This window comes from Rissa tridactyla, chromosome 5 (genome assembly GCF_028500815.1).
Source record: "Rissa tridactyla isolate bRisTri1 chromosome 5, bRisTri1.patW.cur.20221130, whole genome shotgun sequence".
Taxonomy (NCBI): domain Eukaryota; kingdom Metazoa; phylum Chordata; class Aves; order Charadriiformes; family Laridae; genus Rissa; species Rissa tridactyla.
Genome location: NC_071470.1, coordinates 31,005,688 through 31,030,591, shown reverse-complemented (window position 1 = coordinate 31,030,591; position 24,904 = coordinate 31,005,688). Strand labels below are relative to the sequence as shown.

Here is a 24,904-nt window from a genome sequence, read left to right as displayed (position 1 = left end):
GTGTCCGTGTGCTTATGAGTAGAAGTTGCTCCTGGACTCTGTGGAAGGTGGAGAGGGATGCAGAATACCCCGGGGAAGTCAGCCTGGACTGGAGGGTGGGATGCAGTGAGGAACTCTGATTGGGGAAGAAATGGAGGACTGGAAGTGCTCTTTGCCGATTTAATGGGGGTACAAAAAATGTCTTGACCACCGCTGTACCAGAAGATGGCCTGGAGATCAAGTCATGGTTTGGATGTGAGTATGGGAGTAGGAAATACAGGATTTTCCTTTGAGGAAACATGACACCACTTAAAGTTTCATAACTATCAAGCGGCAGGAACAGTAGGAACGTCACTGCCTTTACTTGCTTTCCCTTGATGTTATCCTGGAGTGAAACTACCAGTGAATACACCCAGGCCTGCTATCTGATATCAATTACGTCACTCTCTTGTGCAGTAAATATTTTGAGCTGTGCAGGGGAACCTTCACATTTGTGCTGCTGTAGCAAAGCTCAGGATGTGCCTTTTGTGTTTAGCTTCAGCCCTGTATGTGTGCGCCTGTGTTTCTGTATGTTGTATCCCATGGTTAGGACCACACACTAGCTGAAGGAGCACCCAGATTGAGTAACTCTGCAGTTGCCCTCGCAGAGTTTGGCTAGCATTAAAAAGAGAGTTTGAATGCAGAGAAGCTTGTGGGCCAGCTTTGCAGTGGGCGTAAGACGTGATGTTCATTGACTTCAGGGGAGATAATACCCCTCGACACTGCCTGAAATCAGGAAAAACAGATGGCCAGCAAGACTCTTCCACCTTTTGCATTGCACATTGCCAAGTAAAGCTTCCATCACAGGGATGAGAAAGTTGTTCTGGCGCACGCTCTCCTCTCCCACCCTATTTTCCCACGATTTAGAAAATTCCTTAAAAATCAGAGATACATCAGAGAGGTCCGGTTTGAGCTTGCTTGGCCTGATTTACTTGGATGTGCCCTTGTTCTGCTTCAAAATTTTTTCCTTTGTTCCAGCTGTCCATTCGTTTTAGTCAAAATCCCCAAATCCATAGCAAATTCTTCTGTCGAGGGTTGTCCTTTGCGTAATTTGAGAGAGAGATGCATAATCCTGGTCACCGATGTTGAAATGCGAAGCATGCAGGGCAGTAATCCGGGCAGAGGCAGAGCTGCAGCCTTCCCTCCCCAGTGTAAAGGCACAGCTCCATCTTGTGGGCATTCGTCCCATCTTCTTCCTCACCACAGCGGCAGCTCTGGCAACTTCATGCATGACTGGACCTCCCACCTTCGGACAAGTTAACTCTGGTGAAGAAGGACCAGCTTAGTGATTTGCTATACGGTTTTTAAAAGGTGGATAAATATAGATGCTGTACAGCTGGAAACAAAACCAATGTAAATGGGTTGGGTACACATTGCTTTAGATTAATAGGTGTTACCGAAACCACCGTGCATTGAATCAAAATGGTTCATGTAACCAAGCCGATGCGTAACACAGCAAAGCACGGCTTATCTGGCACCTATTAACAACAACTTCTTATGTGGCCCGTCTAGATCACTGCGCAAACAACCCTTGCCAAAATGGAGGGACCTGTTCTCCTGCTCATGGCTATAGGATGTACCACTGTTCCTGTCCCGAGGAATTCACAGGCAAGGACTGTCAGATGAGTAAGTATCTTCTTCCATGGGTGTTACAACATGAAATACGAGCAGTAAGTAGAGTTCATTAATGTTTGCTTAATGAAAAGGTAGTGCTGTTGTGATGGGAGAGACCACTGCAGCATGAATGTTTGTGTAGGCGGATTTCCAAATGGTTATGACAGATAATCCATTACTGACAGGACAGCTGAAAATAGCTTGATTATACAGTTATAAATCCAGGCATACTCTGAGCCAGTGAGGTATTAAGCTATGGTAAACACAAAGGGACTCTTCCTCCCCCTTTGCTGTTTTTAAGATTTAAATATCACTTGTATGGTTGGAAATGACTAATAATATAATCCAGTAGGTAGGGTAGGGAGACATGAAAAAACAATAACATTTCAGATGACACCTTATCTCTTATGTATATGAACACATAGTCCATTACAGCTTTTCGTGTGATGTCAGCTTTACACTTGGGCAGCTACTCCACAATCGGGGGAGCCATTCCCAAAGGAAGAGATTCAGGCCAAAAGGCTTTGCTTCGTTTATTTTTCCAGTTTTATAGTGGCGTCACTCCCAATTTACTGCACATCAAGAGAGGGATTAGGCTTTTACACTGAGGGTTTTCAGTTGTGCTGGATTTTCTCTGCAGCTCTAAACTTTTCTCCCAACATAAGCAAAGAAGCCCCTTTCAGCCCTGGTGCTCCGCTGTCTCAAGCGAAGCCCATCGTCTGTGGACGATGCAGTAAAGTGGGACAGACACAAATGTATACCACTGATTTTGTTTTTTGTGTTTGCTGAATGAACTTTTGGAAGGGCTTAAGTAATGGCGACGCCGTCATGCTCACAGGAGAAAGCCACCTCTGCCTCGAGGTCCTTGGAGCTGCTGCTATAGTGGCTTAGTGCCTCCGCGCTGTGGAGGCTGTCTTGCTTGAGAAGCACCAACTGTCAACAAACGTATGTGTGCTCAACATGAAAAAAGAGATGAGCAGGGAATGATGGAGACTGTGGTCCCATTCCTCACAAGAAATAACCTCAGAAAGCTTGTTTTGTTTTTTAAACTCTCTTTTAGAGAAATGTTTTGACAACAGTCTCTACGAGTTCTTTGATGTGGGCATGAGCTGGTCAAGAGTCCAACAAGGAGCCGTGGAGCAGTGCATGTGTGTGAACAGCCAGATCGAGTGCGAGAGTGTCGAACACAGAAGTAAGGCACTATTTTGTGTTACAGCTATTGGCCTGCATGGAGTGGGGATAAAGGACAGTAAGGATATCAAATCCTGAGCCCTATTATACACAGTAATGCTGCTCTCGCAGCTCATGTACCCTCACACCTTTCTGTGTATGAACAGTGATGCTGACCCAGGAAATCACTTCAATTTGTCCACCTTTATTTGAGGAAGCAATTATATGCATTAAGATGAGTTTTAGGGACACAGCTCAGTGCTTTCTCCACCAGGGATGCAATCCTGAACCACAGCATGTAAGAATATACAACAAATTATATAGTAGAAGGGGTAAAATTTCTGACCTTATGAGCTCTCTTCCAAAACTGTAACATGCCTGAGAGGCACACCCTCCTCTGCTCTTCCCCTCTACACCTACAATTGCTTTGTATTGCTGTTTCACACCTGGGATTTCTTCCTGAGCCTATCCCACACTTGAGTTGCCAGCATGTAAACTCTACCCACCTCCAGGATCCCGTTTGCCCTGCATCGACGCCAGAGTCCCCATAGATTTTGGCTTGACATACCCATTCTTGGCTGGGGTGGTGCTTCCTTAGTTTTAAAGCCTCCTCCTTATTTTGGGACTCCCAGGTGCCCGACACAGCTGGCCAGCTAGCTGCAGGGCATGGCCTTCGGGTTGTCACTTATCTGATGAAGCCAGCACAGCACCTCCCTTTTGGAAGGAGAGGTGGTGGGAAGCAAAACATACGCTTCACCTATATATGTGCTCTGATATGGCTAGTCTGGTGTTCAGTCTGGCTGACTTTCACCCTGTGTAGACTCCCAGGTAGCTTACAGTACTGAGTAAATGAGCCCTTTGAAATAGGTAGGTGCTTTTATTCCCACCTTACGGAACTGGAAACTAAAACACGGAGAGAGTCAGTGGCTTTTTAGGACATTGGGAGTTCACGGGAGAGTCGGGAAATCAGATAGGACTTAATACTTCCCAGTCACAGATCCTAAATATTTAACTGAGCTCGCTGCTAGATACACTATTATAAATTTTACTGCAGCTCAGCGGCAAACTTGGAATTGGCAGAACCCGCTGTACAGAAAGAAATGCTAATGCCACCACCATCACCACTAGTAATAATAATCACCACCCCTATTTTACCTATTGTTCTGTGGCAAAATTTTTAATAGCTAGGCTGACACTATCCAATAAAAGTAAAAACAATGAGACAGACCTCAGTAGGCAGAAATCAGCAGAGTTTCCTTGTCTTCAATTTATGTCAAGCGTAGGTCTGAGATGAGTAAAAAAGGAAAAACTTCCCCAAAGTGTATATCCACAGAGAAGGTGTACTAATGTAAGTTAAAATGGACCAATTCTATTGAATAGTTTGGTTTGATCTTTGGTTTCTGCTTGTAGGTTGTATTCATGATCCTTGCATGAATGGTGGAGAATGTAAAATGGTTACCTTCAGTGGGAAAATAGTATGTGATTGCAAAGGAAATTATGCAGGAAAGTATTGCAATATTGGTAAGTATAACAACCTACAGGTGGGCAGAGAATTTGGAATTTTCATCTGGGTGTGAAGCTGGTGCTTTTTGTGTTGTATTCTGTCTTTGCAGCCATTTCTTGTAATAACTGAAGAGTCACTCAGAACAAGTGTTTAATCTCTTCCTCCAGTGTAAAACATAACACGCTTTTCACCACCGAGACCCTGATTCTAAAAATATTTGTTCTTGTCCTTAACTCCATGGAAAATTAAGCACAGAAATTTTAAGCCAATTACTCATGCCCACAGAAAGAGCTCATGCTTCCATTTTGCAGGATCGGTCGCAGAGTTGTGCTCCTGTGCAAACGCTTCCCTGCAGACCTGTGCATCTTCTGCTGTCCCCTCATAAAGTGGCGATTTATGCTCTGACAAAATCTGGCAGCTGGCCATATTTGGTAGCACTAGATTATTGTGGGAAGTAGACGAAGATAAAATGCACTCCCTTTGTTTGGGTTACCTTGAAATTAATAGCACATTTAGCCCAGTACGGCTTACCTAAAAATCCTTACTTGCACTGGTGGGTCAGGGCAGCGAAATCCGCATTTTGGTGCCTACGTGTTAGTTCTGTGTTCCTTCCTATTAGATGCCACATAGTTTTTCATATAATTTTCCTCCAGAAGATTTAACATTTCTCACCGCAGGGGTTAAATCTGCTTGTAAATCTTACCTGCATGATAAATCCTCAAGTTATATCAGTGGCTACTTTTCAAATACAGCAGGTTTCAGGCATAAATTATAATAGACCTTCAGTCGTACCAGCCTGTGATCCCATCAACTCACTGGCTATGTCTTTCTGAGTACATAAATCCCAGGCCTCATCAAAATTGAAGACAAGTCTCCTGGTAGCTCTGGTGGGCACCTATTTGATCTGAATGGGTGTTGGGGTAAAAAAAATGTGCTAACGAACACTGGAATTGGTATCTGGTATTTTTATTATTTTTTTGTTATTCTGATGGTTAACAAATGGTGTAGCCATCTAACTAAGCCGGGTAAAAAAACAAGCCACACCAAAGATTTGAGAGACCACTGCAATAACAAATAGCAGGAGTGAATTGGCAAACTGAATGGTGGATGAACTGGTCCTGAACCTTCACTCACCAGGTACCCAGTGAATCCTGCAAAATGGGGCTGATGACTCTTTTAAGTCCCTGCTAAGGAGCGATATTGTAGCTCCGGGGTTTTTTTTGTCCTTTAGCTGCCCTAGTGAGATTTGTCCCAGGCTTTGTGAATGCTGTGAATGATTTGGGCAAGGGGCTGCATGTGCGACCTGGTGTCCTGGTGCTGCTCGTCTTCAAACAAAACTGCTTTTCAGATTCCTATTTCTTTATCAGCTTCCCCTGCCCAAAGCGGCAACGCTGTGCATAAACATCCACCCAGCACGGCCTGGATTATAAATATCAGGATGACAGTGTGACAGCTGTAATACTGGTTTCTGTCTGACTAGCTTAGAAAAAGAAATAAGCAGGTGCTCTTTGATTACTTGAAAATAATAAAGCAAACATTTGGTTTGCTAAACAAATGGCTTTAGATGCTTACAATCCATCTGCATTCGGCTGCCTAACACCCCCACACACACCGGGAACCGAAGGGTTGTGTTTATGTGTCAGGGCGTTGCAAACAAGTTTAAAAATGAAAAAAAAAACAACAACTCTTTGCCGGGATTTAGTCATTCTAAATTAATGCAAATAAACTAGTGCTGGGATCTATAGACCTGGTAGTACCATCACACGAGAGCAATGACATTCCAGTGAAAGCACTGGGGGCTTGTGCTATCAGAGCACAGCTGATTTTTAAATATATGTTGGATTAATTTTTTATTCAACCCTTCAATTTGATGCTGTGAGCACAGCTGGATTTTTTCCTTTGTTTTCCTTTTTACTGTCTTGTATAGTTTCCCTTGTCTAACAGGACTGAATTGTGAGGTTACCCTTTAGTCTGCATAGTTTATGGTTATAATGCTTGATTCAGAGAAAATTACAGTATCTCCAAAATTTACTTTATTCTAAATTATTCATTTATAGAGGCAACCTTAAACCCAAGTTGTGATGCAAAAATGTCTTCTTTTTTTTTTTTTAAAAAAAGAAAACAATCAATTTAATAAACAGTAAGTACCCCAAAAATGTTATTGGGCTGTGATCTGTTTGAGGTCTCTCTGATGTCCTCTGCCCTTGAATTCTACAAAGAATAACCAGTCTTGAGAGGTTTCTAATGGAAAACCAGCTAATTTATCTTGATGTTCACTCACAAATATTAAAAAACAAAGTGCTATTCTGGGTCAGATCACAAGTCTAAGTGCTACTGTTGATTCGAGCACTGGCAAAGTAAAGGATGACTGAGGAGTCATGTAAGTAGCAGGAAATTACCGAGAAATACTTCTCCTGGTTGAGGATTTTCATAGCAGATGGCTGGACCACCGTGTTTGATAGACCTTTACTTGTTTTACATGAATTTGTCTAAATTCTTTAGAACTCCTTTATGCTTTTGCCTTTCACTGCATGCCATGTCAAGAAGTTCCAGAATTTAAATAGATGTGATGAGAAACAGTCTTTTCTATTGTTAGCTTAAAACGTACTGCCTGGTAATTTCATTTCCCCCCTTTGAACAGTGAGTAACAAAGAATAATCATAACTTTTGTGATTTTACAGATACCTATTTATCTGTCCAATAGATGTTTCTTTTTTTGGACTATGAGGTCCCTGTCAGTACTCAAAAATCATCTTGTCACTGAACTTAAAATTCTCTTGCAAACAATCATTATATGTGTGTATATATATATCGCCAAGCCATTATCATAATGACCATGCAGCTACTGGCAAATTATGACCTAACTTAAAAAAAAATATTGGAGGTGATAAACGTAACATAGGAGATATCTATAACAAAGGAGATTGATATACAAAAGACAGTTTCTAATATAGATTTCTATTCTTTGGGGTAATACTTTATTTTCTAGCCCTTAAAGAAGAAACTCTCTGTACTAAAGAAAGAACGGCCATTTAAAAAAATGTTCTAACACAGTTTCTATGCAGAAGATTTCACTGAAGTTTAATTTCAAAGGAAATTAGATACATCACCAACAAATCCCTCCCCGAACAGATTGCTGTTTAAAATTGTTCAAGGATCCATTTTTAATGAAGTTTAATTCATAATAATTGCCCTTAAACATGCACTTATTTTCAGAAATAAGGATTTTGTGTTCAAAGAGTAGCTGCATTCACTTTGGAGACAGAGTTCTTGCCAAGAATGCTCTGAACCCATGCTTTAGGTGAAGATTGATCAAATTGGTGTATGGAGTGGAGAGGGAATTTTTTGGGAGATGTTTAACTTCAGAAATACTTAGCTTCACTGGAAGTGGTAACTTATGACAAACAGTTATAAATGTGTAATTCTAAAATTGCTTTGACATTTTATGTTTCTTTGAACAGATAGGAGCCATGGTAGAGATGTTGGGTGAATACAGAGGGACGCACAGGACAGATAATTCATTATAATAAGCATTTATGCAAATGCTAAAGGGAGTTGGAAGGTGAAGGAAGGAGATGTAGATTTTTTTTAAGGGATTGGTGCTTTTAGGCTTCTGTGGTTGAAAACCCACCATTGCATTCACACTATTGGCCTTAGCTGATATGCAAGTGGAGAATAAGATATATTTTGCCCCATTTCCTGGTTAACAGCACTTCCTTCTCCTTACAATTGCTTTGGTACTGCTTTTGGGTGTGGGTTGTTAGTAAATTTGGGGGTCTTATTTGCATTTTTAGGTTTTTTCTTGATTTATTGGAGGGTATGTTAGTAGGGTATCTTTATTCTGGTTAATTAGTTGCCAAGACTTTTCCTGAAACATTTAGTCTCTATAGGTGGCTTTGTTGTGTAACACTTCATCAGAACAATAGTTGGTAGTCATATGTGGATAACTGAGGTGCGGTTTAACGGTACGTATTTCGAAGGTTTGTTGGCTTTCAACTGGATTTTTAGGGTTTAGAATTGCCTTAGTCGTTGGGTGGTACATCGTTCTTGATGGCTAGCTGGGGTTTCTTTCAGGCCCGTTTGTTGTGTTAGGACTCAGGAACAGTTCAGGGTGGGTTCTTGTGGAACTATTTGTGAAAATAAGGTAGCCATGTAATAAAGTAAATCAGTGGGATGGATGACTTGTGGCATATTTCGATGCTTTTCATGATTAAACTAATGAAGAGGTAGGAAGCAGCACATGGAAAGCCTGTTTGGATTTGTGTCACTGTGGTTGTGGGTTACAGTAGATGGTAGGTTTGAAAGTATTGGGAGGACTGTACAGAGGATTATATGTCTTGAGTTTTCTTTGGATTAAGGTTTAGGCAGCAATAATGTTTTTGCTAGTATTTTGGTCATGAGAAGTATGAAGTTGTTGAAGGTATTTTTGCAAAATCTTTATGTTTCTAGTGTGGTGTTTTTGTTTTTTTTTTTCCTAGTTAGGCTATGGCTAACAGAATTAGAGGGGTACCATAGCTTTAAAGAAAGTATGAGCTGGAATGATAATTGCAGAAGGTTTATGGTTATATAAGGAGAAGTGTTGTTGTATGTCAGAAGTAGGTTGAAGATTTTTAGAACAGGAAAATGACAGAATAGCTGAATATATAATTACACACAGGAAAAAAAATAACTTTTGGCCACATCTTTGGGGGTTAATCTGGGGGAGTTTGAGATAATAAAAGAAATAAAAAAGACAGCAAACCCACATTTTTAGTGGTTGCTTTACTGAAACAGGGTGTTTGCAGTTTTCTACTAAAAAAGGTACTTTAGTAAAGGAAATTCAGCTCTGGAGGCTGGAGGGAAACTTTTAAATCTTTTTCCTCCTGAAGAAGACAGTGAGAAGAAGATATTGAAGTCTTAACTTTTTGGTTTATGTTTACCACTGTTATCTATAATCCACTAGAGTACTTTTGGATTGGTGTTTAATTTTTTATTTTCTAGGGTCCCAGGAGGAAAAAAAAGAAATAGGGTGAAGTATAATAACAAGGTCAGTAGCTGACAATGATAAGTAAGTATTCATCCAAGTCAGTCCCCCACGGAGCTTGGATAAGTAGGTCTGCTACTAAGAGTTGAAGAGGATTTATAAGTGGAGCTGAGATGCTGCTTGCTGCTTGCATGTATGGAACATTCGGATTAGTGGTAAAACTAGAATGAAAAAGAATCAGGTTAGTATTCCTCCATGGTTGTGGAAGAATGGATGGAATAGCAGACAAAAACCCACCATTATGGTTTGATATGGCTTGGAGAGGTGATTACGTTTTTTGCAGGGGTAAAGTTTTATAGGTCCCCTGGGAGGTTGCATGAGGGACAATAAAGCAAGGATAATGAAGAGAAAGCCTAGAGCACCATTGCAGAAATAGTAATGGTGGGTTGGATTTTTATCAGATTTTGAATTATTTCAAAATAATTAAAATAATGCTGGAGTTGTTACATGGAGAAAAATGAGGTTTAGCAGACTATTGCCTGCAATGATAAATGGTAGGAGGGACTGGAAGATGAAGTGAGTGAGTGTGGCCTTATCAACTAAGAACCCACCTCTGGAGAGGGTCCAGAGGAGGGCCACAGAGATGATCAAAGGACTGGGAAGCCTGCCATATGAGGAGAGGCTGGGAGTATTGGGTTTGTTCAGCCTTGAGAAAAGAAGGCTTAGGGCAGACCTTATCACCATGTTCCAGTACTTAAAGGGTGGCTCCAAAGAAGTCAGAGACTCCCTTTTTACAGGAAGTCACAAGAAGTCAGGGGTAATGGGTACAGGTTACTCCTGGGGATATTCCAATTGGACACACGAGGAAAATTTTTCACAATGAGAACAATCAGCCATTGGAATAATCTCCCCGGGGAAGTGGTGGATTCCCCAACATTGGACATTTCTAAGATTCATCTGGACAGGCTGCTGGGCCATCTTGTCTAGACTGTGCTTTTGCCGAGAAAGGTTGGACAGGATGATCCCTGAGGTCCCTTCCAACCTGGTATTCTATGAGCCTATGATTCACTGATTCATTACACTAAGACAATGCCAGTATAGGGGATGGTGAACAGGAGACTAGTGATAACTGTGGCTTTGCAAAACGGTAATTATGAGGTGTCATTTATGGAGGTGATAGATGTGAGCAATAATAGAGAGGCTACTTTGGTCTTCCATGTTTCTTTATACAGTTGGGAATCGTAATAAACATTTTGGCTGGTATAGAGAAAAATGCAAAAAAAAAAAAGAGCACCATTTGCATGGAGGTTATGGATTAGTCATTTACATTTGGCATGTTGGAAAATGTGGGCTAGAGAGGAGAAAGCTAATGAGCTATACTCTTAGCAGTATAGTGTATAGCAAGGCTTAACTCTATAAGGATTGAGTGATAAGGCAAATACCATGGAACAGGTAAAAATTGCTTCAGTCAGAGGTAGGAGTAGGTTGGAGATCAACAGAGGACTTCTTTATTTTTACAAAGGAATGCTTTTTCCAGATGGTGGTGGGCACTAAGGTTTCTGTGGTGCCTTCTGTGTTCCTACAGTGGTGCCTTTTTAGATGAGAAGTCTTTGTTATAATCCTAGCATAAACTACTACAATTAATATTAGCAGCTGCTAATATGAAGCAGTTGCTTAGTCCTTACTCTTATGACAGAGAGCCTCACTTGGCAGCAGTGTGTTGTTGGGTGCTGGTTAATTCAAAGATGTAAATGTATTTTTAATCTTATTTTTGACTTATTTCAGACATGACAGTGGTATCAGCTAATTATATTTTATAGAGGGCACATCTTCTCTTGAAATGTGAGGGGACTGACATGTTTTAATCTGTGTTTTGCTGCATAATTCTCAGTTAGGAAGGTGGTTGAAAGGAAGATGTGGTGGACGTGGTACAGCAGCTCACAGACTTTCAGCTCACCCCTTGGATTACAGCGGAAATCTCCAGTGCATTGTTTGTCTCTCCCATTGCCTGCTTTATCCCACCAGCTCACGATAGGTGCTTCAGGTGCTCCAGAGACACCCCCCTCCCCCCCATTACTGGCTCTCTACAGAGCAACTGCCCATCCACTGACCATCATTAACTGCTGGACAGTCTGTTTCTTTTCCTGTCCAGAGACATATCTTGGGTCATGCTCTTAACATATAAGGACCTACAGATATTCTCAAAAGTCTGAAAGCTTTCACTGTGGATTAGGCACTCAGATACTCTGGAAAATCCCATGAGGTAGTCCATGCAACAGGTTGTTTCCCTGTCAAATTAATATAGCACTGAGACTTGCTTGTTGCTGCTGGAATGTCTTTCTTCTACCTATGGACAATCTATTTCCTAAATACGTTGCTCCTTTTAACTCTCTATACCTACCTATTTGATTGCATTTATGACTCTGTAAATCATAACTGTTGTGCTAGATCTTAAGATTATCAATATAAAAATGAAATGCAAAAAGATCTAGTCTTTCCTGTTATCTAGCGTTATCTTCTTCTAAGCTATAAGAAAATACTGGTAGAGTTTACAGATTTCTGGGTTTAAACCTCTATATGAAAAAATTCAATTTACTCAGAAGGTAGATTGGTACATTAGCTTTTACAACAAACATCAATCTCTTCAAATTTAGCTCAGTTGATCTAAGTTTTCTCAAGTGCAAAGGTACAAAGATACTTTGAAGAAGAAATATAAAATATATAAATAAGCCTAGCTTCGGTGAGTGGAGCGTGCCACCCTTCTGTTAAGATGCAGCTTAAAGAGAACTTTTTGTGCTATGTAAATCACTTTGTTTTCCCAGTCCTAAATCCATCCTTGTTTTACATGGTTTCCATTAGATTTAATTAATCAAGAAAGGATGCCAATTTTTCCACATGTCTGCCTAGTTTTTGTCTCAGGCAGATTGTTTGTATGTTCCATACTTAGGCTACGGTTTCAGCAGGGATTTATTTCAGTGTTAGGTGCTGTCAGTCCAGAGGTTTTACTGCTATTCAACAAACCAGAAAGCAGCACAACTATTTGAATCAATTTTCTGTTATAAATTAGTTACCTGCATTATCTGCTGTTGTATTAAATTGTAAGCCCAAACAGAAATATTGAAATCTAGATAAATATTATAAATGTATGATTGAATTATAAAGAAATATAGCTAAATAGCTATATAGCTTCCCTTATACTTCAGTTGTGGTTTATGTTCATTAATTTGCAAACTCTGAGAACTGCAGAGGATTCTGTTATTTTCGCTTTCACAGAGAGGTGTTAGTGCATGAAAATGTGAAACAATTTGCCTCAAGCCAGGAACAGTCCAATCCTGGGGCTTCTGCCATGCCGTGTCCTGCCCTGCCCCTGTGCATTAGACTTCCTATCCTCATCATTAAAGAGTGAAGAAGATGGCAACTGCTTTCTTCAGCGCATTCTGTGCCCACCTGGCCACCTTCCTAGATAATGACAGTGGTATGGGGAGGGAGAGTTTGTTCTGAAGGTAAACCAAATTTTTCTCTGGGAGGATGGTGAAGAGTTGTGCTATATTAATGTGAATGTCCTTCAAAGCCCTCTGCGTGGTGTTTGTTTCAATTTCCAGAGGAATATCTGCCTCACTGCTTTCAGAATACCTGAGGGTTTTCAGTGCATTATCCAACGAAGTGAGATGCCTGTAACAGCAATCTCTACAAATACTGGAGACTCCTTTCTGTCACACGTTTGTTGCCAGCTCAGCCTAGCGGTTGGCTGTACCTGCAGCGGGGGAAGCGCAGCTCCCTGAAATCAAAGACTTTCACACCTTTCATCTCTGAGGGGATCTCGCAGCTACCCCGGAAAGGAGATCGGGGAACTTCTAGGTGAATCAAGAGAAGATGGACCCTTCTGCAGGCATCCAACGAGCCTGAGCTCACATAAGAAGGAAACTTGGCTCATCCCCTTGTAAAGGGTGCCTTGGAGAGCAACACATCCTGCAGTTCTGAGGCAGTGTAAGCAATAAGCTTATGCAGAGGCATAAAATTTCATTGTTGATTGCTGTTCGTCTTCATTGTTAATAGATGAAACAGGATCAAATGGAAATATAAATTGATAGATGTATTAGAAAGGCTTCGGAGAGATGTGAATGCCCTGTCTAGCAAACCAGCTGCTCTCTAGTGAGCGCTGAAGTGCTCCCTCTGACCAGTGCAGGGGACGTAGGGCAGGCACTCAAGCATTCGGCTCTGCAGCTTCCTGAGGCACTCCCTACAACAGGAGAGGACATGGGTTCCAGGGAAGCTCTCGACAGAAGATGTTCTCGTAATTCCACCAGAGTTTTGCTTTATGATTTTCTAAAGAACTCTTCCATCTGGATAACTGATAATTAAGACACAGGAGAAGACCTCTTGTAAAGGCAGTTGTAAGCAAAGGGGACTTCTGTCCTTCTCTTCTCTCCTCTCCCCTCCTGCCACCAGCTGATACAGAAATTCATCTAACATTAATAAAAGCTTTACAAGTTGGTCAGGGATAAAACAAAGCATTACTGAATGAAAGGGTTACTTAAAACTATCCTGTCTCCGGATTAGGACCATCAGGAGCAAAATATTTTTTTTATTAACAGAATGAAAAAGCTTATGCATATCTGGAAGGATAATACAGTCAAAGCTCAAAAACATTAGGAAAATTGTTGGTGAGATGTTCTGGGGAAAAGAGCATCTAAAAGATACATTGTTTTCTGCAGAAAGACTTCCAAAAGAAACTCATAAAAATGTTCAGGTGTGTGACTACAGAACATGAAACAAGACCTGGTGACAAAAAGTCTTGTGAAATGTTTTCAGGAAGTTAGCAATTAGAACTGGTTGAATAACTGCTATTTTCAGGGTGCTTTTAATTTTAAGACCTGAAACTGCTTTGTACTAAAAAATTTAAAGGCAAAGGATCGGTGTGACTTGCTGACAAAATATGCCATCCTAACACAACTAGAATGTTTTATGTGAGATATTTAAACCTCTTGGATTTTAAAAATAAATCATAACAGGAAATTATTTCTATTTTTAAATTTTAATGATTTTTTTTTTCCCAAAAAGAAATGAACAGTAGTGATAGTGGCGTAAGCCTACAGAGTAACTTGAATCTGCATTTGCATCAAAACTTTCATCATCTGAAAGTTTAGGCCATTTCTACTCTTAACATAGTGATTGGCAGTACTGCAGGGAAGTGAATGAACAAGAAAAAAAAAAATTACGTCCTCCATTACTTTCTTCCACATAAGAAAATAAACATATTCCAGAGTTATGAGAAGTTGCAGAAGCTATAAAGAATGGGGAACGAATAATTCCCAGTCAGAGCAATCCATTAAGAACTGCTGAAAGCAGACCACCTACACACCGTTTCTGACAAAAAGGGAAAAAGAGATTTTTTCAGTGCTGCAACCGTTCAGAAAAGAGCATTGGAAGCAAAAGACCTATACAACTGCAATAGTTTCAGAAATTTTTTTTTGAAAACTGTTTGTCTGGAATTATAGGTGATAAAATGTATTAGTTTTTTCATATACTTCTTAATGGTTTTAGATACATAATGAAGTGCCCTTTAATGAGCTGTGATGTGGATATCACGATGCTACTGCAAGCCAGTCAAATAAAGCTTGCTGGAGCGGAGAATAGACCGACGGAAAGCTCCTAATGAAACAACTGTGTTAACCTAGATGCTTCTCCACAAGATACAAGATTAAGTCCCTTTTCTCCTGTGCCCAAAGTACTCCTTATAAAACCAAGAAGAAACAAAAAACCTGAGGGATATTACTGTTTCTCTCAACAAGTGCAATATGCAATCCAAACTTCTTAGTTACAGCAGAAGAACATGAGGGATGATTTAGAAAGGGGCCAAATTCTTCAAGTTACAATCTTCTGGCAGCTTTAGCAATGACTGTCAGACCTGACGAAATAGAGAGGCATTGGCTTTTAAGCCTGACAGGGATGAGCACAACTTGTAAACACCATCTGCAAGATGTCCAAACCATTGGTATTGCAGAATATGTCCCTGGTTCTGCACTGAAACAGAATCTCTTGTTTCATCCTCATAAAAGTAGTCAGCTCTAAATCATTTCTGAATGCAATAAATACAGCAGAAATAAAAACAGCACCTGGCACTTCCCTGGGTGAATGAAAGGATTCAGCATACAACATGGTGGTGGTATTTTCATGACACTGTTTCAGGCAAACAAAGCAGCGTAACTTGCAACTTGCCCAGAAAATAAAAGTCAGGGTTGCTAAGAAATGGTTACTATTGCTGGCAACACGAATCATAGACAAATTATTTTCTCTGAGCTCCTAGATTATGGTTGTTACAATATGAGTTTGATTTAATGTTATATTCATAGTTATTGAAATAAAGGGAATTTGATTCAGGGGGTGAGTGGGAGAAAATGTTGTCTCACCACCTCAGAAGTGTCTGCCGGGCCAAGCTAGAAAGAAAATTTTGCTAAGTATTTGTATGCTAACTCACGCTGAAGTTCTCGTACTAAACTTCTTGACCTTCAGCTCACAGATTTATGCCATATGCTTGCTTGTGGTTTTGAGGTCTGTTGCTGCACTGATGACTTGGAAGGTTAATTGACATCAGCAGTTCATTGCTGCGATTCACTGTTTCAGTGCTGGTTACATCCCCCCCGCTTCATGCGTCGCCTTATTCTATCAAAATAAACAGATCTTTGTCAATAGCTGTCCACACTGTGTGGTGTGATAGATCATCCTCACAGTGTGTTTTTCAACAGTAAAGGAATATCATGATGCTATATATTTAAGTATGTTTATAAGTTTAGAAGAAGATTCCACTGGTCTTGCAGATGTCAAGGATAAGTCACACTGACATGGCTGGGATAAGAAACCCTCTGAGGCTTGGTCACAATTAATCCTCTTTGTACATTAGATGGTTTTGTGTTTCCTTTGGGATACTCTGAACTGTGTTTTGAGGTGTAGACTTTCTGCTCAGTGTAGCTATTTGTATACAAATGCATCCCCATATGTTTTTCAGCCATAATGCCGGTATGTGCTGTTGATAGATCTTGGCAGCTGAGTATACAGGTCACAGAATATGTATGTGTCAAACCTATCTGAAGAAATAATCCATGTGCAGGTGTCACAGAAATGGGTTTCGAATCAGAAAATTCAACCTACTAGTTAAATTTTTGCAAAATTGATATGTTTGCAATATGTAGCTACATATATATATATATATATAAAAAATATACATGGGTATCATGTATATATATGGGTATGTATGAGGCCATGAAAAGATGTAATTTCCAAAATCAGACCTTTGAAGCACTTCCTGGCAGGGCAGGATTGTTTTCACTGCTTTAGAACACAAATATCTCTATCTGAGCTCATTGACTTAAACTCCCTTTATTATCAATGGAGATTCAGTCAATGCAGTCAAGAGCGTATAGCAAGATTCATCTCATCTTAAAGAAGTTGCCTCAAACAGGCTGGATCAGTTTGGCACTAGAAATGCCTGTTTCTCTTAATTGACTAAAAAGGGAGTCTCCAGTGATGAGCTCAGTTGTGTCTAAAATTAGGCAGGAGGAATCCTAACCATATTGCTGACTTTGCTGCAGATTGCTGACTAAAATCTTCCATACACAGTACCAATTTTAGGTCTAATTTTCTGCCGTACTGCCTGTTGAATAGTTATTTGTGCATGTGTAAAACGAGGCTAACTCACTACTAATTTTCAAGAGAATTTTTAACTCCTTGGGTTTTTTTATTAAAAAAAAAATAAATCCTTGTTTAGTGCATTCAATTCCTATGAAAGGTAAAAGGTGCTATAGAGAATTGGGCCCACTGGCTCTCATTTGGGACCTCAGCTGTAAAGAAAGTATTAAACATGTAGTTAGCATTGACTCCTGACCAGTGTCTTATGCTTTGCCAGTTCCTAGCCATCGGTGCTATGTTGGCAATGGCACGGAGTACAGAGGTACGGCAAAGACGACCATTTCTGGACACAGCTGCTTGCCTTGGCATTCAGACTTGCTTTACCAAGAGCTTCATGTTGACAGCGTGGAGAAGGCAGTACAGCTTGGCTTGGGGCCCTTCCCCTACTGCAGGTGAGAAAAGTTCACATTTACCCTGTATTTGTAAATCGAGAGATGGATGTATTGTGGAAGGGAGAAGGGCCAGGAACCTCAAAGCAGGTGTTATCCCTGTCTTGGAAAAGCCAAGCTGACTTTAACAGCCTGACATGAGGGATGTAAGTATACAGAAGACTACATCAATAGCTCGGTCTGCCAAGCGAAGGCACTATCCAAATTGAAATGGTTAACTTTTGATTTCAAATGCTTAAATTGTGAAATACATACCATGAAGGAAATGGTTTTCAAAAGTGAAAAGTTATTTGAAAATGAAAAATCAAAGCAATATACTTCAATAATGTTGACACGGAATGCCAAAATTCTTTCCTGGGTTTCTTCCAATGCAAAATAATTGCAAAATAAGATTTCACAGTGTTTCAGTTTTGATTGAACCACACATATGATAAACTACATTTCTGCTAAAGTTTTCTGTTCAGCTATGATGAAGCTTGTAATATATAGGTTTGTGCTTTCTCCTCAGTCATTTTTTGTTCCCTCTGTCTCTGAGGTCTTCATGAGATCAATGGATATCCACAAAGAAAGGAAATGTTTCCTTTTAGAGAGAATCCTGGAGATGAGTAAATGCTAGAAATGACAAACTTCAGATGCTTCTTCATAAATTACTGGTTGATGTCTAGGGTTTTCTTTTCTTTTCTTTTTTTTTGCCTCATGGAAGTTAGACCAGTATTTCAGGAAGATTGGAATGTACTGCACTTGCTAATTTGTTTGATGATAGAAAGCACGCATGCATGCTGAAAGTAGGTCTTCTTCTCTATCTAACACAAACTAATAATAAACAGTTCCTACACCCTCCCTTAACCCAGATAAGCTTATTTTCCAAGGCTTGGTCCTGATTCAAGCACTTAAGTATGAAATTTATGGTGTCCCAGCAAGGCAATTTACTGGGCATATATTTTATGCTTTGATAAAATTTGATCCCTTTGAGTTGCATCATTTAAGCAAAACATTCACTTGCAGATTTGAAATGCAAAGAACAAAATGGTGTAGGAGCTGATGTGTTCATGTTCTGTAAAGCTGAGAAAAAAGCTTTTCACTTTTTTGTCAGCTTGTTACAATTTCTGGGGATATCTCTGCTACACTATATAATCCTGCAGATATCTTCTTCTTCAAATAGTCTAATTTAGAAACATGGTTGGCGGAAGATGACTCAACCTGTGTTGCTTCTTCAGTTTTGAGAATTTCAAAGTGCTTTAATCTTTTTCTGAAGAGCAGTCAGATTAAAAAGAAAAAAATACTGAAGAACCTTATAATAACAGGTAGTGCTTCCGATAAATCCAACTGAAATCAGAATTACTGTTCATCTGAATTACCTTGTCTATTTTCTTGGCTTACTGAAGATCCTTCTGGGTCTTCAAACTTTCCCTATATTCTTGGAGGAGTGAACTGGGCAAATTTCTGGTTACTTATATGGCATTGATAAAGGCAATTAGGCTGTGCCATGGAGAAATCCTAATGGAATGTAACCAAAAACTGTTTAACCCCAAGGTAACAAAGGGCTAAACTGTTTCCGATATTCCTTTTTATTTTCCCCTTTTGAGGAATACAATATTTTCTTGAGGCAGTCTTTCATTTCCTCAGACTCTCCAGGGAATGCGAACCTGAGCTTCTCAAATTCATTTTTGCTAGCTATTCTTGTGATGGATTTTCTATGAATCTACCTGTGTTGGAATTTCCTCGCTGAAAAAAAATCATCTAAAAAAGGAATCTCTCCCATGGGATTTAGTCCTGAAAATAGCTGAGCTGATACCTGTTAAAGCGCTTCAGTGTGGGCTGTATTTAAACCATGTGAATGAACATGCTCAGGCATCCAAACACTTCAAGGCAAATTTTACAGGTGTTTAGTCATGTGTCTGTATTTCAGCTCCTAGAGACCCTTAGACTTGGTTAGCTTTAAGCCTGAAGAAGGCTACAGAAAGGCTGCTCACCCACTTAGGGGTAAGCGGGTGCTTCTGCGCTTTGTCAGACGGCTCGAAACCTGGGAGTCCTGTCAGTCGGCTGCATGGCGCAGAGGGAGAAGCAGAAAACCTCTGGGAAGCTTGGAACAGCAACGTGGTTAATGCTTGTAATTCACTCTCCCCCTGAATTAATTAGAAATCCAGATGATGATGAGAGGCCGTGGTGTTACGTCATGAAGGACAACAGTTTGTCTTGGGAGTATTGTGACATTCCATCTTGTGGTATGTAAAGGCTCTCTTAAAATCCATGTTATGAATGAATGAAGAAAGATTTATCGATACTAGAGCAAGCTTTCACTGTATAATTTTGAGTGTTCTACTGTTCCCAGGACTGTTGAATATTTCACTGTTTGCAGTAAATCAAATGACAACAAGAAGCTTCTTTTGCGTTTTTCGGAGCTGTGATGCAATCTGCGATTTTTGTCCTGAAATACTGTGTAACAGCAGCATCACACTACTGCTTTCAGTCAAAATCATCCTAATATCACCAAATTTTCTGCTAGAGCATGCAAGACGTCAGAAATGATTGATGCTTTAGTACAAATTGTCATCACTCAGGGAATTATAGGCCCAGAGAAGTGAATGGGCCTCTTTGAGCAAATAGAGGATGGGAACCTGAAGACATAGTATTTAATTCCAAAACCTAAATATTCTGCACTTCCCCTAAATTAATATTTAACCATTGTTAATGTTGAAGCTGACCATTAGAAGGGAGTTGTAACCTGAAAAGTCAGTTTATAAAGTGGTCCTTTTATTTCCCTTTTCTGGTTCTAATCCATTTGATAGAGGATGTGTTTAACACAAGCGTCCTAGTCCTTGCTATTGCAATGGCAAAGCTCAGCCCAGAATCTGAAAATGAAGATGTGATGTATCATGCGTTCTGTTGTGCCTCCTCTAGTAGTGAAGGTTGTATTCGTACTGGTAAATGAAATAGTGTCCGGGAACGTTCACAGATGCATTTAATTTACACAAGCACACATGTAGCCAGAGTGTTGGGAATAGGCACAGCTTTCAGTCTTGCAAGTCTTCTGAGGAACAGAATGAGATTCAGTTGTATGTGCGTGTTTAATGATAATTTAATGAAGGTTTCTTTTAAAGACTCCTATAAAAGTTCCAGTCCTTAGATATCACAAGGATTTGTAGTCTGATGCCATACCCCTTTACATCTCAGCAAGCAGGGAAAGGAGGCCACCGGTTCCAGACAATGTGGATAGTTCTGCAATTACCAGAAGACCATGTGGAAGAAGACACAAAAAAAGAAGTTTTGTGAGACCTAGGATTGTCGGGGGATCTTCATCTCTGCCTGGATCTCATCCCTGGACAGCAGCTATATATATTGGAGAGAGTTTCTGTGGGGGAAGCCTTATTCAGACTTGCTGGGTCGTGTCGGCAGCCCACTGCTTTGCTAACAGGTAAACTCACCCCATAGTTCGACTGTAGGTCCTCTCCTCCTCATGGTCACCGTCCGCTTGTGACTCACAAGAAACCTGAACTGAAACAAGTAAGAAAGAAAACAAGATTATGAAAGGCGAATGTTTCGAAAGGAGTTTCTTGAAATTTGAATGCCGTTCGTGAGCTAACAAATAGCTTGGAGTCCTGTTATCCCATAAGCCCTTATCTTTTTCTGTAACAAGTCTCAAAGATGCTAAATGGCATAAATGAAGGAATAAAGTAGTGCCGAGCAGGACATGGAATGGGAGCTTGCATGTGCAGGCGTATAAGTATTTATCTTCTTCTCAGTTACCTTTTTGAATGTTTATGCCTGCTTTGAGATGTAGCAGACGTGGCTGCGCTCGCTGCTGTATTTTGTTCAAAAAGGTTCACAGAGCCAAGCAATGATTTATTAGAGACAATAAATTACTGTTGGTTGACAGAAATAGAGTGGGCTGAGCTTTACAAAAGGCCAGAGGGAAGAACTGAACTGTTAGATTTTTGAGCCTGATTTCCTTGTGAGGTGTTTTGGGTTTTTTGGGTTTTTTTTGAGTTTTTCTTGTCCTCCAGCTTTGGGACACTGGAGAAAATACTGACTATAGGATGCGCTTGCTTTATTCTAAAGATTTCATTTTCTACCAATGCTGAGCACTTTCCCTGATTTCAGTTTGATCCCATTGATGGGAGAAATATTACATCATTTCATACCCATTGTTCCTTTGCATAGTAAAGAAGCCAAGAGAAACAGAAAACCTCGTGCCAGAATACATATACTGATAGCTTGGAGAGCTAATAATACCATTGTGAATGCTGCACTGAAGCATTTGGAGCTCGAGCCACAACGCATTTGTTTTTCAAATGTTGTGAAATAGCTGCTAACTTTGGCAGCTATTCAGGACATTTCCACCCACTTCCAGCTGGTGGTTTGGTACATACAGATTTTCCATAATTGCTGCATTGTAATTTGCACTCTTCCGTATGTTTAGTACCACAATTTCAACTGTTTTCCGCTAGGCGACAATAGATACCTGTGCAGCTAACCTTTTTTTTTTTTTTCCTTTTTTTTGTAACCCCTCCTGTTTTATTTCTTTTCCTGAATGAACCACCTGTAGGTCATAGCAGAACCATTCAGTGCCTTTAAAATCTATTATAAATACTATCCTGGGAAGCAAAAATCCGATTTTCAAGGGGGTTGGCTTACCACTGCAGGAACACTGAGAAAATCCTGGCCTTACATGCCGATTGAAGAATATTTTATTGTCTTCTTGTTTTCCAGTCACAGAAAGATAAACCTTGTTAATTATAAGCATAGTTATTGTTGCAGGGTAGCTGCTGGCTCTCCGCGTTGCAATTAGCCAGAATCTTCTTCCTCAAAGTCCATTAATGTTGATCATTGCTTTGTGCTCAGTCCTGGAGGAGACTCCACAGTGCTTTTGTTTTGACAAGGGGCTACTGATGCATGGAAACACAGCTAGGGAAACTTTGCAATGATGTTGACCACTCTGCGTCTGTGCATGGTGCGTGACAGTGGGTATTTTCTGCTCCTGCACTGGATAACAAAACGTGTGAATGCTCCAATGTTGAAGACACTAACTAGGTTCATTGCTGACTTATGGACACGCAGATCAAATTGGTTTTAAAGCAAGAGTGAAATTTGAATTCCATTGTTTTCAAAGCTAGAGGATTTACTGTCTTTTCAAACACCTCCTGGTTATTCTCAGACATCCCTTTCTTCCCAACTGTTGTACTGGTTCTTATTAGTTGTTGGTCCTAGGACACTGGATATGAGAGGACTGTGGTCTTTGTAAAGTAAACAATCAATGGCTGAAAAAGATGGTGTGAATTACAAGAACTGTATTCTTCTCTGAGTGTGGTTTTTCCCATTAGATCAATGCACTGTTGGGACCTTCCTCCACAAAGTTGCTTTTGATTCTGGACAACATATTTGACATAGATCAATCTAATCTCAGAGCAGAAGTGGTGATAGCTCTCAGGTGGAAGCTGCCCAGGTGTTCCTGAGTTGTCAGTGTGCCAGCACCTTTAAAATCTTAACCCATGCCTGTATTATTTTAAGAGCCTGGCTTCCCAGAGAAATGAGATGCCCACCACAGACTGATCTTTTGGTCCCTCATTTCTTACTTGGTAATTTTTATACTCATTGGCAAAGTCTGGTTGAGGCTGACTCAAGGAAGTTTCTAAAACAAGAAGTGCTTGCACCTCCTGAAGATGCTCGCTAGCCAGACAGCAGCTGGGCAGCAGTGCGTGTGCTCGCCTTTAATTAGGCTGATCAGGACCCACGGATGCTGGGACTTTCTGTAACAGTAGTCATCTTTTTCCTGTCCCACAGTAGGTAGGAAGCCTGGGAAACAGTTCAAGGTGTTATGAGAGGGTAAATAATGGACGTGGTGGGGTGCTGAGGTTATTACAGCTCATGGGACACACAGCCATTGGAAATGAGGTTTTGTTTGACCTGTTAATCATAGAATTGCTTGTTCTCCCTTTTGTATTACAGTCCACTAAAATCGACTATTAAGGTAGTTCTGGGTCAGCATATATTTAATAAAACAACTGACGTAACACAAACATTTGAAATAGAGAAATACATCTTGCATCCTCAGTATTCTGTGTTCAACCCTACTGAACATGATATTGGTGAGTATTTTTGTTCTTACGGTTTTATTTTCTATTTACTCAAGTTAGTTTCAGGTTGAGTTGATCTGTCAAAAACTGCCTTCCTAGTGGAAGAATCATAAGTATTAGGAGAAGCTTTCGAACACAGAGAGCTCCTAGTTCTACCAGAGTTATAACAGCATCTGGAAGCTAGACAAATTCAGATGAGAAATAAATTGCAAATTTTAAATAATTATGATAATTACCCTTTGGAGCAATTTACCTAAATGCATGGCAGATTCATCATCACTTCAAGTCTTTGTGGGATTCGGCATTTTTTTCAACTGAACCAGAAACTGTGGGCTTGATGCAGGAATTACTTGGTAAAATTCTATTGTCTGTATTGTATAGAGGATCTGACTAGATGAATATAATAGCCCCATCTGCTCTGAAAATCTATGTTCCTAAGAATCATTTTTTACACTGAGAAAGGTTTAAAAATGAGCTGTCTTATCAGTCAAAAGTTAAATGCCCTTCTGATTGACCTTATAATATGAGTCAGAATGACAATGGAACAGCAACTCGCTGCTTATTTTGTGATCTGCTCTTGTGGAAGGTGACACGTCACCCCGAGGTATCAAGCTGTGTGAGCACTTTGTTTATGAGACTATTAAATAGCCTGATGTTGGGGATATCTTAGGTCAGGCATGTACTGGCTTTTTTTTGCTTCCAGATGGGGAATATTTTCCACTCGAGCAAAAAGCATTCAGATTCTGTGATGGTGGGAGCTCTGTCACAGTGTACCAGGAGAAAAATTGGATTTGGAGTATTACCTTGCTCTGAAATATCCTGGTGTAAACCACCATTGGCACTTTGGGATCTCCTAACTTTTTGGATTACTCTAAAATTCAGCATGCCTCATTGATGTGCAATGCCGAAATCTAGGGTCAGCTGAACATGGGGTTCCTGACACGTGCTCCGCTGCAAACAAACAAGCAGGCAGAAACAGGGGGGAAAGCCGCGGGGAGGAATTCTGCCCTGTCAGTGATTTCTACTGGTGCAGCTGAAGAGTTATTTCCTGCTGAAACTGCTTTTCAAGAGGAAACAAACTACCACATCAGTGTTTGCTGGGAAGCTTGAGGGACTCAGAAACAGGCAGAGTTGGTGGGGAAGAGGAGGAAGGTGAGGAAGAGCAAGCTGCTGAGTATTGGAGAGAGGTTTGTGTGGGCTTCTCAGCCTGTGAGATACTATTTACGTGTTTCACAAAGGCCGAAAAATTTAGTCAGTAGAGAAATAAGACTATTCAGTGGGATGTCTTGCTTGCCACGCAGCTGTGCTCAGGAAACCCGGAGCTTCCAAAAAGCACGATGTGAAGCTTTAGTTGGTGTGTCCGCGTTACCTCAGCTCTGTCCTCTTTGAGCAGTGTGCCCAAACCCAACGTGCTGCCCTTGCTACACCCAGCACGAAGCCCCCTCTGTTTCTCTACAGCTAAACACAAGGGGTTTGCTACAGGGGA

The 24,904-nt window shown here is 40.4% G+C and overlaps 1 protein-coding gene across 3 annotated transcripts in view; it reads left to right on the top strand.

The window, feature by feature from the left end:
• Positions 1-24,904, top strand: part of HGFAC (HGF activator) — a 43,855-nt gene that overhangs the window by 12,695 nt on the left and 6,256 nt on the right. For all 3 annotated transcript variants that reach the window (XM_054203508.1, XM_054203509.1, XM_054203507.1), the window contains exons 5-11: positions 1,531-1,644; positions 2,693-2,824; positions 4,213-4,323; positions 17,173-17,347; positions 19,484-19,569; positions 20,519-20,759; positions 23,291-23,430. In XM_054203508.1, coding sequence (XP_054059483.1) covers positions 1,531-1,644; positions 2,693-2,824; positions 4,213-4,323; positions 17,173-17,347; positions 19,484-19,569; positions 20,519-20,759; positions 23,291-23,430 — 999 coding nt within the window. The remainder of the gene's footprint in view (positions 1-1,530; positions 1,645-2,692; positions 2,825-4,212; positions 4,324-17,172; positions 17,348-19,483; positions 19,570-20,518; positions 20,760-23,290; positions 23,431-24,904) is intronic.